General features: G+C 44.9%; 6 protein-coding genes across 6 annotated transcripts; 3 read left to right on the top strand and 3 right to left on the bottom strand.

Annotated features, from left to right (window-relative positions):
* Positions 1–55: 55 nt before the first annotated feature.
* Positions 56–857, top strand: N7487_011749 (trafficking protein particle complex subunit; the record flags this gene model as incomplete). The annotated part of the gene is made up of 4 exons (XM_056879479.1): positions 56–279; positions 364–481; positions 577–666; positions 726–857. 4 exons carry the CDS (start codon positions 56–58, stop codon positions 855–857), a joined length of 564 nt encoding a protein of 187 aa, XP_056724798.1.
* A 471-nt stretch (positions 858–1,328) lies between these two features.
* On the bottom strand, positions 1,329–2,706 carry N7487_011748 (malate dehydrogenase; the record flags this gene model as incomplete). The annotated part of the gene is made up of 8 exons (XM_056879478.1): positions 1,329–1,469; positions 1,525–1,669; positions 1,722–1,806; positions 1,855–2,232; positions 2,299–2,386; positions 2,442–2,552; positions 2,615–2,646; positions 2,694–2,706. The coding sequence occupies 8 exons, from the start codon at positions 2,704–2,706 to the stop codon at positions 1,329–1,331; spliced, it is 993 nt and encodes a 330-aa protein (XP_056724797.1).
* Positions 2,707–3,539: 833 nt separating this feature from the next.
* N7487_011747 (uncharacterized protein) lies at positions 3,540–4,317 on the bottom strand (the record flags this gene model as incomplete). The annotated part of the gene is made up of 5 exons (XM_056879477.1): positions 3,540–3,711; positions 3,792–3,913; positions 3,978–4,001; positions 4,091–4,185; positions 4,275–4,317. The coding sequence occupies 5 exons, from the start codon at positions 4,315–4,317 to the stop codon at positions 3,540–3,542; spliced, it is 456 nt and encodes a 151-aa protein (XP_056724796.1).
* A 494-nt stretch (positions 4,318–4,811) lies between these two features.
* Positions 4,812–5,263, top strand: N7487_011746 (DUF2015 domain-containing protein; the record flags this gene model as incomplete). Its single annotated transcript, XM_056879476.1, has 2 exons — positions 4,812–4,866; positions 4,944–5,263. 2 exons carry the CDS (start codon positions 4,812–4,814, stop codon positions 5,261–5,263), a joined length of 375 nt encoding a protein of 124 aa, XP_056724795.1.
* A 535-nt stretch (positions 5,264–5,798) lies between these two features.
* On the bottom strand, positions 5,799–6,993 carry N7487_011745 (U2 snRNP complex subunit HSH49; the record flags this gene model as incomplete). The annotated part of the gene is made up of 3 exons (XM_056879475.1): positions 5,799–6,479; positions 6,548–6,923; positions 6,974–6,993. 3 exons carry the CDS (start codon positions 6,991–6,993, stop codon positions 5,799–5,801), a joined length of 1,077 nt encoding a protein of 358 aa, XP_056724794.1.
* Positions 6,994–8,244: 1,251 nt separating this feature from the next.
* N7487_011744 (putative mitochondrial folate carrier protein Flx1) lies at positions 8,245–9,328 on the top strand (the record flags this gene model as incomplete). The annotated part of the gene is made up of 3 exons (XM_056879474.1): positions 8,245–8,362; positions 8,431–8,670; positions 8,739–9,328. 3 exons carry the CDS (start codon positions 8,245–8,247, stop codon positions 9,326–9,328), a joined length of 948 nt encoding a protein of 315 aa, XP_056724793.1.
* Between the last annotated feature and the right edge of the window lie 6,877 nt (positions 9,329–16,205).

Below are 16,205 nucleotides of genomic sequence, written 5' to 3'. Positions count from 1 at the left end.
ACCCGGATCCCTTGCTCGTCCAACCCTTGAATTTGGTTACATTTGACTCTTCATAATGTCATTCGATTCCACTTCCCCGTTAAATACCGATCCAAATGCCCGCGTCTTCAGCTCCTCATGCTTCGACTTCCTACTCATAGAATTGGTGCCAATGGCTGAGCGTATGGCAAAGGAACTTGCGACCGAGGGAAAGGAAACCGAAGATGAAGAGGTTAGAGAGACGACATTCTTTCGTCTAGAGTCTCTGGGCTATCGTGTCGGGCAAGGCCTCGCGGAGCGGTAAGCACGAACATCTCCTTTTGCAGTCCCTTTGCTTATCTCTTGCTGTCCTACGGCGTGCTAACCCTGTCTCGATCTCTATAGCTTCGCCCGAGACCGTCCTCGATTTACCGATAATCTCGATGTGATCAAGTTTCTCTGCAAGGATCTGTGGACGGTCCTATTCAAGAAACAGGTGGATAATTTGAAAACGAACCATCGGGTATGTGCAATACAGAGAGCATTGTGTTCGAGGAGATGCGACATGACTGCACTTGCACGGAGATGTCCAATGAAACTAATGTCGACAATCAAAAGGGTGTCTATGTCCTAACCGACAGCGCGTTCCGGCCATTTGGTAGGATGAGCATGGCGGTGCGGAGTGAAGCAATCTCCATGGCGCAAGCAGTAAGCATTATCCCCTTTGCCTAATCAACAGGGGTATCTTGGCTTATAGATTGATCTAGTACCTCTGGTTTCCTTGTGGTATCATCCGGGGTGCGTTGGCCAATTTGGGTATCAACACCACCGTGCAGGCCGAGACCTCGGATCTACCAGGTGCAACTTTCCAGATCAAAACTCTCCAGCCTCGGCCTTGAACATGAACATGGTTGCGCCTAGGCCTGGGCTAGCCTGTTGCTCAACCAATTTACGCCTGCTCTATGACTTATGACAGTTCCATCTTGCAAAAGACCTTGTGGTTCCTGCAACTTACTGCATGGATCTTGGATCATTCCAAAGTCTCTTGGCTACATGAGACGGGATACTGCAAACGCGCAAATATGAACGGTGAAACCTGTAATTCTTTCCATTCGCAGGTTGGCTACTATATTTGTGTGTTCAACCTAACCCATCTGATTTCGGACCGTACACTACTCGTGTCTGCTCATTGTTCATAAACTCGTGGTCTCACATTTAAAGCCTATCTTTCCGGGAGAAGATTGATTAGCAACGCTCTGCCATTGTCCGGTGTCATCGCAGTCGTGGAGAAACCAGCGAGAATTCTACCGACACAAAGAGACCCACCCGATATACGCGGTGGACAACAGACCAGGGGAGGGAAGGAAGCCTTACTTTGGTGCAGAGTTCTTCGCGAACTCAACGCCCTTCTCGATGTTGCCCTGAAGTCCCTTGATGCAAGCCTCAAGGAGCTTCTTCTCCTGCTCGGTCACACCGTCAAGAATGTTGATGGCCTTCTCGGCACCGTTGGGCTGGATCGAGTATGTCAGTTAGTTGTCTTAACACACTGGAAAATTGAAGACTTACGCCAAGTTCCACGGGAGTGGAGAAGAACTCAAGACCGGTGGCCTTGGCAATCTCATCACCGCCAGCAACACCGGGCAGGTAGACGAAAGTAGGCTCAACAATGCCCTTCTCGCCCTTGGCAGCCTTGATGACAGCCTCGGCGAATCTAGTATTTGTCAGTGACCGTGGTAGCCCCGGGTTAGCGGGATGAGACATACCTGAAACCGGCAAAGGCCATAGACAGAGTAGCGGAACCAGCACCGTCCTTGGCCTTGACGACCTCATCACCTCCGAATTGGACACCTGTGAAATATCAGCAAATGCCTCCCACAAAAAGGACTCCTCACATACGGTTGACAAGAGCATCGTAACGGTCAGCAGGGATCTGGAAGCTGGGGGAAACCTTGCTGAACAGAGGAACAATGGTCTCGCCAGAGTGACCACCAATAACGGGAACGGTGGCATCAGCGGCGTTCTTTACGCCGGAGAACTCCTGGGTGAAGGTCTCGGCACGAACGACATCCAGGGTGGTCACACCGAACAGACGCTTGGGGTCGAAGACACCGGCAGCCTTGAGGACCTCGGCGGCGATAGGGACGGTTGAGTTCACAGGGTTGGAGATAACAAGGATGAAAGCCTTGGGGGCAAACTCGGCGATGCTTTCGACGAGACCCTTCACAATTCCGGCATTGACCTTGAAAAGGTCGTCACGGGTCATACCGGGCTTGCCTAGATGTCGCCCTGGACGTTAGCAAAAACACCCAACACCACATCCCGGTCTGCGGATCTACTAACGGGGAATGCCGGCGGGGATGACCACAATGTCAGCACCGGTCAGAGCGAGCTTCAATCCATCATCCTTGGGGAGGTAACCAGAGATTTTCTAGTCCATTTGTTAGCAAGATTGGATTATTCGCGATGCTTCGGAGTATACGTACGGCGACCGAGGAGATGTGAGAAAGATCAGCAGCCACACCGGGGGTGTTGACAACATCATAGAGGGCAAGGTCATCAACAAGCGGGGACGCCTTGAGCAGAAGGGAGAGAGGCTAGATGATAGATTAGTGGAGGCTCATAAGAGACTCAATGACTTTGGGGGGGGATAGCATACCTGGCCAATGCCACCAGCAGCTCCGAGAACAACTAATAACAAATCAGCAAATGATGGACAAAACAGCCGAATAACATACCAGCTTTGACCATGATGAATTATTATGTATGTGTTTGTAAAGAAGAGAATAAGAGGGGAAGAAGAGGAGAAGAAGAAGAAGATAGGGGAAATATGGGGGAGGAAAGAAGCTTGAAGAGGGGACCGGCCGATTTATAAGAGGGGCAAGTGCTGGAGAGGGGCAACCCCGGAATACTCATCCTGGAGGTGTGTTTTGATGTCGGCATGTGAAGTGACGATGTTTCAGTACTTCATTTGATTCTTCTTCGCCTTGATTTGGAGTTATCTCTTTTATGTTATGGATTATGGTATATTGGGCTTATATTGGGCTTATATTTGGCTTATATTTGGCTATACCTTTACTACCTAATTGTACATTACCGAATTCTTTAATCCCCATACTCTTCTGCATCTCTCTGTAATACGACCAAAAAGACCCGATACAAAACGCTCTTGACCTTTCTCCAGACTCTCCCGGCAATTCTCGTCCCCTCAACATAAATTGTTCCACACTTCCCCGGGCTACCGGGTTGTCATATCGGGAAAAGGCGGACTATAATAAATTCTCATAGACCGGACATTCTGGCTCGGGCCGACCAGTCGGTTGTGAACTAATTTTTCCTATACCCTTTGGTTGATTTCTTTTCCGTTCCGATTAACAGGAATTGTTCTCGGTTTTCTCTTTTCTTTCGAAGGTCTCAGAGAGGACATTGGATTTTTGAATTTTTTTTTTCCGTCCTCGGAGCATGACTGCTAGATTACATGGGTTCCAAGTCCAGCATGGCGTTTTACATACGCTTATCAAGTCTCTTCCCCCAAAATCCCCGATCCTTCATAGTCCACAATTCAGCCTCATCTCGAGACAAATTTACTCGGACTCCTCAGCCTTGCGGGCCTTAGCACCACGGGGCTTCTGGGCAGGAGTATCCTTCTTGGGGAGCTGGGAGCGACGGACGGCGCTGACACGGGCGACGGCCTCCTCGCGGAGATCAGCACGGTAGTTGTTCTTAGCAGTCTTGTCGGCAACACCCTTGTAGATCCTGAAGAGCAGATAATGATTAGCACTGGGTGGTGACAGCAACATACACCATGTCTTGGGTGGGGGAGGAATTCCACTTACTTGCGGGTGGAGGTGCTGGGACCGTAGGTCACAGTGACCACGTTCTGAGCGGGCTGCTGGGGGTTGCTGGGCTTCTTGGTGATCACGGCAACACCGTTCTCAGTAGCCTGGACACCGACAGCCTGAAGGTACAATAGTCAGCGCCACATATCCTTTTCTTTTACCAGCAGTGTAGAGTATAATTACCTTGTTGTTGGCATAACCGGCATACTATAATGCGCCAAAAAAAAAGAGACCGTCGTTAGCCATGCAATTCCCGGAGAGCATCATCCACTCCGTCTAATTCCCGAGGCCCGTACCTTGTAGGAGTGCTTGTTCAGCAGGTTCAGGGGGTCCCGGGAGAACTGGAAGCCACCGGCGGAGTTGCGGTTAACCAGGAAGGCGTTCTGGTTGCCTATTCCAAAGATTGATGAGCTAGAGTTCGGTTTCCAAAAGCTATGACATAAAAATTCGAAAAGGAAAAATTCGGAGAATCGGACGTACGGGTGATCTGCCAGACCAGATCGTTGGAGATGTTTGAGGCCATTGTGCTGAGAGGGGATGTTGAGTTGGAGAATTGAAAGATCGAAATCGCTATCAAAACCGTCTTCACGTCGATCAAATTGTGTGTGTCTGGAATGCCAAGACCTCAGATTCGACGGGGTCTCGCTAAGGCGGCTACTTTAGGAATAGCTTTGATGCCTTGGTGCCCTGGTGCCTTGATACCTTAATACCTGAATTGTTGCCTGAATCAGGTCATCCATGACTGCGTGTTTAGTAAGGCAGAACTAACAGTTTCCGGCGACCTCCAGGCTGCCAATAATAGGAACGCGATGCTGACGTTGCCCCCTCCAAACTCTCCTTTCTAGAACCACTCTAATCTTCCTATGTCTTCTTCATCAACGGCCTATTGCCTGATGGGATAAGTCATCTCTTAGCTCTTTGGCGAAATCCTTCTTCTTCCCTCGCAATATCACAAAGCCCTATACTACCGTTAGTTACTACTACACGCCGGAATCTTCACCGGTATCACTCATCATCATGACCTACATTCTCTTTTATTTCCTACTCTTTTCAGTTATCGTCGGCGGGACAGGTAGGTCAAATGTCTTTCCAACTCCACGGGAAACAAAGCAATCATTCGTAACAAATTCGGTTCTAATTGCACTATAGCTTTATACCTTACTCGGTCACGATGGATGCCATTAGTCCAAGTGCCTGATTATCTCTATCACCGCCTCCCCTCAAGTTTTACCGCCGATCTCGAGGCCGGCCTGAGCTCGTCACAATTCGACATTACTGCCAATCTTGCAGACGGGGATTCGAGGGCTGGCTTGGACCAACGAGCAAAGACCGAAGTGATCAAAATTATGAAGAGTCGAAAGGTTAATTTTGATGAAGCACGCCGGATATACACAGAGCAACGATTTGCAAAGAATAACATTGGGCCTGACGGCCGGCCAAGGGACCCCAAATTCGTCTCTTTTTCGTGATTAGCCTACAATCATGTCGCCAATCCTAACATGTTTCCTTGGCCATTGTCAGAGCGGACAGCTTGCTAGCAGAATCCGTACAAATAGATCACGGCTTTTGCCTAGTAATATCTCATCTGTACTATTGGAGCACTTGGGTTACTATGGTTTACCACTTCGACCAGTGGATTTCTTGTCTATGTGAATGATCCATGGCAATTGAAACCTATTAAGTTGACGTGCTACCAAAATACAACAAGTCTGTCTGTTTTTGTCCGTGTCCAATAGACACTTAATATTACATATGACCATCCAGCGCTGCCAACAGCCAGTCAGCGTCAATGATCCAACCCCCGTTATACATGTTCGAGATAGTCACACAAGAGGAGAAGATCAAACAGACGGACCACCGGTTTGGTCCTTGGGTCATCAAATCATGTCAGGGGGGGAAAGAAGAAGAAAAAAAAAAGGAATTCCACGTCCCTAGTGGCGAGAATAGTGACAAGGGCATAGCTTTTGTGGCGGAGATGGATTCAAGACTGAAAGCCGCTGGGAATCACCGAGTGCTTCCGTATCCGGGCTGCTGGAATCCCGGTGGCAATGAGGGGGCCCCAGCTGGAGGTCCAAATCCAGGCGGCGCAAATCCAGGGGGAGCTGCAGCTTGTGGGACGAAGGGCGGCTGACCTGCACCATTGAATCCAGGTGGTAAAAATGACTGCGGGCCGCCGTAGCCAGCTTGAGAAGGCGGGGGTCGGGCTGGGAGCCCGGGGGGGTGGGGTATTGAGTGAAGGGACGGGAGGTGGAACATGTCGGTTTGGAGGGGGGCAGTCTGGTAGGGCATTGGAGGGGGTGCACTCTGGTAGGGAATAGCTGGTGGTATACCCCGATTCATGGCTAGATCGGGCGTTTGTGGCGGGGCTGTGCTCAAGGGTCGAGAGCTGTCGCCGTTCGACATAACAGGTGTTGTTGATACACCAGGAGCAGCGCCAGGGAACTGCGGAGGTTGCTGAGTCGGTGGCTGTACATTATGCTTGCGAGCCTGGGCTGCCAACATTCGCTCCGCTTCATCACCATGTCTCTCGCCTTTCCCATCCTTCTTGTACGCATACTGCACCGAAACCTGTTTGTTCATCAGGTACTGGCCATTCATGTTGGAGATGGCCGCGTCCGAGGACTCAAAATCGGCAAAAGACACAAATCCGTATCCCTTCGACAGATTGTTGTCATCACGAGCAATCTATAATAATGATAATAAAAGACACTGTTAACGGTGTCCGCTTTATTAGTATTAGGAGAAGAACTCACTTTAGGGGGGTTGACAAGATTGCCAAAGCGGCTGAATGTATCAAAGAGAACCTGCTCGGCAACCATAGGATCAAGATTACCCACAAACAGCTCTGCCCCAATTTCCACGGTTTTTTGTTTATCGGCTGATGCCTTATTAACACGAATAGGCTTGCCATGGAGACGGATTCCATTCATGATCTTTGATGCATATTCGGCATCCTCTTCGCTGATGAACTCAACAAACCCATACCCCTGATGTAACTGTGTGACCCGATCTTTGGGGAGATGGACATTGACGATGCGCCCAGCCTGCAGCATCAATTCCCATACTAGGCTGTCGGTAACCCGTTCATCAAGGTTTCCGATGTACACGGTTGCCTCTTTATCTTGTTCCCTGGGTTTTAGTTAGCATGAGAATCCTGTAGTGAGGAAAGAGGATCCTACCAATGCCTTGCGTTGGACATGGCGCCGATTAATTAATGGGAGATAGAGGGGAAAAAAGCTCCCCCTAAAGGAAAAGGACTCAAAGATCCAAGCAATATTAATAGGCTGTGAAATTCCCGGTGGTAAAACTTTGGAGCAACAAAGTAGACTAATTTGAGGAAGTGGAGAGGTAATGAGGTGTGAAAGTGTTGAAGTGAAGGAAAGCCGGAGAGCTAAGGGAAGATCAGTGACCTTTCCCGAAAACTTTTGATTCCGCAAATCCTCCCTGTTTCCACTTCATCTATCAACCACATCTCCCACTTGTTCCTTTGAATCGACTTTGAACCAACTTCAATTTATTCTCCTTGATCTCCTTAAAACCCTCCCTAACTTCACTTTCATAAATTCACAATGGTTCAATTCTCCGAGGAGACCAAGGTTCGTCGCAATCCCGATCCTCCTTGAGACCGGGTTTCTAACTCTCTCTTTTAAATCTGTTTAGGAGCGCGTCTCAAAGGTCATTGATATTTCCCGGGTTGCGATCCACTAGTGAGCCTCATATCACCTTCATGCCATCCTCCGAGCTGACCGGCGATCACCATCTAGCGGATACTTGCCTCTGATCGTCTATCTGGGTATGTATATACTTGGCGTTATCAACACAATAAGTTAACCAAAAAAAAACCATAGGCTACACCTATAGCGAGCCTAAGCCGACATTGTTCAGGTATGTTTCAAACTTTCTTTGATTCCAGCTGTTATGGCTAACTTGACACCTAGATTGTTCTCGCCTCTTGCGTAAACCAGATGTTGACTGGAGAAATGATACGGGATGTGTGGATGGGATGAATATGGCCCAGTATATTCTCGAACAATCTTTCAATTGTTCCCTCTGTGAACCCTCTGTGAGGAATGATGGGTTTGAATATCTGGATACCACTGAAGCTTGTGAAAGCTGGATGATTTTGTATTTTTAAGTCTTTGGCCGAATATTTGTCCGCTTTAGTACGGAATTGCTGTAACCCTGTGATATCTTGAGTAAACACTAAGCTTTGCATAAATACAAATGAAAATTAAGAGGTTAATAGTGCTGTGGTGCACATATTGTTACTATTAACTCCAAGGCTACCTAGGTACGGAGTTACTCAGCGGTCACATGTTCTGACATCCTCGGGATATTCATCTTCTCTCTTTCATCTTCCTCCGCTGACATCATTCTCCGTACACTCTCCCCCAGTGTCTCCATCTATCTCTGGGTGTTCGAATTTCATATATTTGTCTAAAGCAGGTTCATGACTAGTCAAGATGGCTTCTCGTCATCCTTTGTGGAGACCGTAGCAGGATTCACAGCGGGAATTGTGTCAACTCTGTCTCTACATCCTCTTGACATGGTCAAAACAAGGCTACAAGGCAAGCTTCAATATTATCTTGGCTCCCCTTGGGCTATAGAGTGACTAACCTTGCTTTCGTATATGTAGTCGATCGGTCGTCCTCCCGATTTGGGGGTTCACTGCGAATCATTCGCAATATCTTCTCTTATGAGGGTGGCTGTGCCGCTTTTTACCGAGGACTTACCCCCAATCTTATCGGAAATTCCACAAGTTGGGGGTTGTACTTTTTTTGTTACAGCAGCTTGAAGGGTACTATTCGAGCCTATCGCGAGGAGAGGGAACAGATTCTCACATCGTCTGATTATCTTCTCGCATCTGGCAGTGCAGGTATGCACATATCATGTCCAATTCAGCATCATTTCTCTGTTCCTCAGTTAACCTGGGGGGTTCCATAGGCGTCATTACGTCGGTCCTCACCAATCCAATCTGGGTGATCAAAACTCGCATGTTGTCAACAGGTTCGCATGCTCCAGGGGCGTATTCTTCATTTGCATCCGGGGCCAAACAGATATACCAGGTGGAGGGAATACCCGGCTTCTACCGAGGTCTCATACCAGCCCTGTTTGGCGTCAGCCATGGTGCGCTCCAGTTTATGGCATATGAGCAGTTGAAACTCTTCAGGTTTCGGTCGATGAATACCATGGGCTCAATTGAGAGCAGCCATGTGGGCCCCGAACGGGCACTGGGTAATGTTGATTTTTTGGTCATCTCCGGTCTATCAAAAGTCTTTGCTGGCAGTGTGACGTATCCTTACCAAGTAATTAGGTCCCGGTTGCAAACTTATGAGGCCCACCTGATCTACCGTGGGGCCATTGATGTCTTTTCCCAGGTATGGGCCCAAGAAGGGATTGCGGGTTTCTACAAGGGTCTTGGTCCAAATCTCTTCCGGGTCCTTCCAAGCACGTGGATGACCTTCCTGGTATATGAGAATACCAAGGTCTACCTATTCCGGTTGGCACAAAATCCATGGAATACTTCCTACTGATTCCTGCCCATCCTTACTGTATCAATTTGATCTTACCAGATACCACCTGCCTTTGGTTGCGCTTACAGCAATGTCCTACTTTGTGTATTCGCCAATTTACATTATAAACTGCGCCACGTGATAGTGACCTAGCTGGGTTAGTTGGATTCCGTTTCAGCCCCCTCTCTCCCACCAGCCAACTCCATTCATGATGATATCGAGGCCTTGTAGTTTACATTGCATATACAGTTCAAAGCTAAGTGGGAGAGCTACACAAATCTTCAGCGTTATTACCTCCTAGGTCTTGACGAGAAGAGTGCATTTCATGTTACGAGCCAGGTCTTCTTTGAGAAAAGAGTACATTTAACTTAGACTTCGCCATAAACCGCAAAACCCCAAACCGTAATTGGGGCGAGTTTTGGGGCGAGGTCTGTAAACCGTAATGGTTCATAGGTTTTTACTTAGACCTGGCATTACACCGCCCACAGGTGCAGTACCTCCGCACCTGCACCTGCACCTCAGGAGGTTCAGGTGCGGACCTTCGCACCTGACCCGCACCTGAGGGTCGACAGGTTCGGTGCAGGGTTACCCTCATCAACCCGCATATGCATAAATTTCTGACACCTTACCCCTTTTGGCTGGATAAAATGGATGATTCATCTCTGTTTTTTACACCTGTTCCGTCAGCCTGAAGCCATATCAGTGAATACTCTATCAACATAAGGATTTATGAACAAATACTTATGTAAAAGTAAACAGTAGGTATTGTTACCTATAAACTCTAAATAAATACAAAGAAATTCGACGTTGGAAGTGGTCAATAAGGGTTATTGACAAAACAGCATGTAAAGTTGCAGATATATATATCGAGTATGCTGTTTACCTTATGTATCTTCAAAGGCATAACTACAGTTTTGTGTAAAGAACTTCAAGATGTTGTCAAAATCACCTTATTTTGATATCATTGTAACCGTCAAATCTTCTTCTATCATGTTGTCTTAGAGAATTAAGAATATCTAACACAGATACATCATGAATTGAGTTCAAACTTCCCAGTTGTTAGACTTAGCTGTTCTGATTATAATATTTTCTCAACCTGAGGGTTACTTTGAGGTGCAGTGAGGTTTATTCAGGTTTACCCCTGAGGTGTAGCGAGGTGTACCGAGGTGCGATGAGGTTTAATTAGGTTTACCCCTCAGGTGCGGTGAGGTGCACTGAGGTGCGGTAGGGTTACTATACAAATTACCCACTGAACTAGCCAATAGGATCTACTTATAGATACTCAAGATGATAGATCAATTCTAGCATCTTGAACAGGGTCAAACAGAGGCCCCAAGAAGATCATGTATCTTTTCATGTAAAGCAATCAGTACGTTTTTTATCTTCTTCTTCTCTAGTATCTAGCTAACTGAACCTACTATGTCTCAGCTCTCAGACATCTACCCATCGTCTCACTTCGATAGTCAAGACGGGGTGCCATATGACGCGTTACACTTCCTCCTCCCCGAAGACTCCCTCTCCCAACGCGAAAGCCAGAGCCAGAGCCAGAGCCGGAGCCAATACCAATCCGAAAGCCAGTTTGGATCAGTTCCAGACCTTCTTAGCCCTCAGTCACACATTTCACCACTCGCTCCAGACACCCTTGCGCGAATTAAGCCTGACCGTATCAACGAGTTCATTATCTGTACACCAGAAATGACAAAGGAGTTCGTGGATTGGTGGCTTAAGACTGGCTATGGTAGGTCGAAGCAAAATCTCAATTGGGATATAAGTCCTACCAAACGTCGTGCAGATTGCTGGAAAGGGTTCCAACAAGTTGCAAACACCAAAGATGGAAAGCCAGGCGTTATGTGCAAACGTTGTCGCACAGTTCTCGCGCATCCAGCTACGAATCATACAGGGACATCAACAATGCAGAAGCACCTTGATGGTCCAAGATGTAGACAACGAGTACCGAAGCAGGCACTCCAGGGAACTAGTAGTGTCCACCAGCTACTTAGTGACGCAGTATGTTTACCTATATTTCTTGTTGAATATTAAGACGAATCCTTAATTAACTATATTTCAGGCTGAGAGAAGACCAGTACCTACCTTTACACAGCAAATATGGGAGCAGAAGCTACTTAATCTGATCACTGTATCACATTTACCCTTCCTCTTTGTCGAGCATCAAGAATTCCACGACCTTATCTCTTACGCCCAACTAGCACCTACACTACCAAGCATCCCATCAAGAAAGGTTATTCGTGAGCGTCTCCGAGAGTTCGTCAAAGAGTCTCAACAAAAGACTCTACAACAGCTCCCACCCAGTGCAAAGATGTCGATTGCCCTTGACTGTTGGACTTCGCCATTTAAACATGCCTTCATGGCTATCACAGGATACTTTTTAGACCAGGAATGGGAGTATCGTGAGGTACTCCTTGGCTTTGAGCCAATTTCTGGTACTCATTCTGGCGTTAACCTTGGTGAAGTTGTTATTCGAATTCTACAACAGCACCAGATCATTCACCGTATACTAGCGGTGACAACTGATAATGCGTCTAATAATAAGACACTTATCACAGCGGTGAATGAGTCAATCAAGGATCTACAGTCAGACCCGGAGATAGATTCGACAATTGTTCAAGTGCCTTGTCTTGCCCATGTCATTCAACTGAGTCTACTTGATTTACTTGGTAAGATCAAGGCTTCGCCGAGGAATGATAATGCTGAGTCAGAATTACCTGACGATCGGTTACGTCAACTCCGCTCGCGCCAACAGAAGCATGAGATCGCTGATACATTAAACAAGGTATGCTTCTATTTATGAACTGTGAATAATACTAACTATTACTTATAGGTCCGAGGTCTTGCAGTTTTTATCAACGGGAGCCCTCAACGCAAAGAAAACTTCTTAAACCTCCAGTCCAATACTCAGTCACAGCTCCTCCCAATCCAGGATGTTCGTACACGATGGAACTCGACGTTCCTAATGCTCCGGCGGGCAAGAAGACTTTATACTACGTACAATTCGTACTGTGCGGACTTCAATCAACCCTATTTCGCATTAAATTCAGAGGGGTGGCGACAGATTGACTATCTACTTTGTATCCTCCAGCCTTTTTTACATTCACCACATTGGTATGTCGTACCAAAGACTCGAGTATCCACCTTGTCTTCAGGATCTACAACAAGCTCTTTGATCATCTTGAAAGGTCAATATCTCAACTTCAGCGGAAGAAGGTTCACTGGAAACAAATGATGCTCTCTTCCCTTGAAGCTGCAAAAGAGAAATTGATCAAATACTATGGTATGACTGATAGTATTGAGGGTGATCTCTACGCAATTGGGACAATCCTAGCACCGTCGAACAAAATGCAATTCTTTTCAACAAGTGATTGGGACCCAGATCCAGAGACTGGAAAGGACTACAGAAAGGAATACCGTGAGAGTCTCCAGTCACTTTTAGAGAGGTATCGCCAACATGTACCATCAGATATGGTTCAGTCTGATAGCCATTTAATGACAACCGAGTCAGAGCTTGAGAGGGCATGTGGGCGTGATCTTTCAAAGGGATCAACTGGTCCGCAATATGACGAGCTCACTAAATATCTCCAGAGTGGTAAGTTAGCACTAAGTCTATATGATCATAAAACTAATATTCTTAGATACTATCGATGGTTCAGCTAGACTCTTCTGGAAGAATCATCAAAGAGAGTTCCCTATTCTTGCCCGCATTGCCCGTGATATCATGTCAATTCCAGCGACTGGTGCTGGAGTTGAACGTCTTTTTAACTCTGCCCGGGATATATGCCACTACCGCCGGGGTTCATTAAACCCAGAGACTATTCGCGATATCATGTTGTATATGTGTACAACAAGATTTGACTTGAAGGAGGAGCAGCGGCTAATTCTGCAAGAGTATCTTATGGATCATGAAATGGCAGCTTCAGCTGAAGCACTTGACATCCAGACACACTCCTTCGACGCTATCAGTGATGATGAGGAAGATGTTGAGGTACATCATGATATACCACCACTCTTAGCAGTTGCTGCCGGGAAGCGCCCTATGGTCTTTTCTGGTGATGAGGAGGAATCTGAAGGCGATGAACTTCCGGAGATAGATAAGGGCAGGGTCTCCGTGTCGCCTGACCTACCTGATACACAGCATCGTGTATCAGGTAGGATGCGGAAGAAATCGAGACTACTGGATGGGTATATAACTTAATAGTTTAACTCTTGAGAACATACTGTATAATAGATATTATCACTGCAAATGTGAGAATTGAAGCCCTATTCAAACATGAAACTATGACCTATGATATGCACTCAATCCTCTTGTAAGGCTATACAGTAATAAATCTTTAGCTTACAATTACAAAAGAATACAGCCCAATTCTACATAATTTATGCAATTACCCCCAAGTCACGTTTCTAGCATATTAGTCATAGTTTTCGCACCTCAGGGGCACCTCAGGGTTACCCTCATGAGGTGCGGTGCTCAACCTACCGCACCTGAGGGTCGGAATCTTTGAACCTACACCGCCCAAATGGAGGTGCAGGTGCAGGGTCGGTAGGGTTACCCGAGGTGCAGTGCCAGGTCTAGCGGGGAGGTAGGAGAGTAGCTTTTACTATTCTGCCTAGACAATCGATTAGAGTCGACGCCGCGTAGTTTTCGGTAAAAGAAGGCTTAAAGGTTATAATAAAAGCTATACCTCTGCTATAAGATCTTAGAATTCTTAGTACCGGAGGATTTGAAATAGAAGGCGAGAGTTTACGATAAATTTTATCTAGGCTCTCTTAAATCTTTATAGATTAAAGGCCTTTCGAGTAGATATACGGTTTGACTAAGAATAATATAGAAGTTAGCCTTAGATAGATTATTTATAAGACCCTAGTCTTACCGAAAGTTCAAACGATTGTTATATATCCTATTGGGTTAAGTCTTTTTATACGCTAGTTTTATATATACGGCTACTTAAGTATATAGTTAGGGATTTCGATCTATTTAAGGTTGATAATAGGTACGATAGTACCTTTCTATATCTCCGATAGAGTGTTATTGGTTTTCTAGTTTAATAGTATGCTATCTAGTTAAACTGATCCTAAGTAGAAGATATATATCGTGCTTCGAAGTTTACTTTATAGAGTAGAGGGTATAGATAAGTACTAGTTATATTCCTTTACTATTTAATAAACTCTACCTTATTCTCTATAGTCTAGAGAACCTAGAACTTTTGATTTCGTAGACCGATTCGACGAAGACTAGGTAGAAGAGGTATTAATTCAATTTCGGACTGAACGACTGAGGATAGTAGTACGCTATAAATCGGCTGCTAGCTAATCGAATAGTCTAATATAAGGGGTTTATCTATTAAATCAAGATTATAGAGTAAAGATAGTAGAGGTATCCTAATTTACGAGGAGGCAATCTGGGACGAAGGGCTAGTCTTAGCATAAAGATCGTATTAAGATATAATATTCTAATAATTATTATATCGTAGAGGACTAGGGTAAAGAGGGGAGGGACTTAGGAGTATAATAAGGATAGAATAATCTTGACTTACCTCTTAAAAATCTTCTGATTAACGATTGTATCTATCCTCTATATCTTAAATACTCTATAGTAGGCCGAGTAATAACTAGCGCGAAGATAGATTATAAGATAGTAAGACCTTCTATTTATAGCTCCCCGATTAGTTAAGTAAGCTTTATAATAGTAGGGGTCCTATAGGTATCCTATAGGAGTCCCGCGGGAGTCCCGTAGGAGTCCTATGGGAGTCCTATTAAGTTAGGGGTATAGTTAGTTTTGAGGGTCAACCCGATCCCCTAGCATTTTGATAGAATTTCTTATATAAAAGCTTCTAAAGCTCAATTTTCTGACCCTAGTTAAAAAACTGATAGTTGTATCAAATTATTATATCTTCTACTGCTATTTTTCTGACCTCGGTTAGAAAATTGATAGTTATATTAAGTTATTATATAAAGGCTTCTAAAGCTTATTTTTCTGACCTCGGTTAGAAAATTGGTAGTAGTGTTAAATTATTATACTTCTAAACCTACTATATACTAATACTACTACTATATATATATAATTAAATTACTTAAAAATATAAAGAAAAAATATATAAATAATATAGGTTATAAGGTTAAGGAATTCTACTTAGTTACTAAAAAGGCCTTAAGGCCTATAGGTAGTGCCTACCCGCCCGTCTATAGGCGATATTATAGTCTAGATATTGATTTCTATACTAATAATATAATATTAAGAGTAGTTTTGAAATGAAAGGATGAAATAAAGACCTATCTATAGTATCTAATGCTGTAAAAAAAAGGATTTATTATATTTTAGTATAATTTTTAATATGTATAGAGCTTAGTTGAAACTAGAGAGTATAGTATATATATGAATATATATATCTCTACTGACTGACTATGATACTAAGTCAACAACTTCTTCTTAATCTCCTATACCTAATTTTATATATTTAAGCCTACTTTTGCTTAAATATAATATTTAAATATATAGCTGAGATATTCATCTTCTATTTTTAATAGTATACTATATAAAAAAGTTAGATTGCTATAAACTTGAAGTGAGAATGTTGATATACCTGTAAAAAACAGTATTTTATCTGCTGAGTTAGCATTTTTGTGCAACCAAAATAGGAAATACTTGGCAAAAATATGTATGCTATGGGACCATATGGGAGTCCTATCACTCCCATGGGACTCCTATGGGACCACTATGGTAATGGGACCAAAATTTTGGCTAGTCCTATGGGAGTGATGGGACCAGGATATGGGACCAAAATTTTTCTAGTCCCATGGGAGTTGGCAAGGTCTATGTCTAATTTTATTAAAGATTTAACTATTAAGACTAACTTCGAAGCGCTAATTATCTAGAAAGCTATTAAAC

This window comes from Penicillium crustosum (assembly GCF_028827405.1).
Source record: "Penicillium crustosum strain IBT 35664 chromosome Unknown utg000005l_segment0_segment0, whole genome shotgun sequence".
NCBI classification, from domain to species: Eukaryota; Fungi; Ascomycota; class Eurotiomycetes; order Eurotiales; family Aspergillaceae; genus Penicillium; species Penicillium crustosum.
This window is presented reverse-complemented; position numbering and strand designations above follow the sequence as displayed.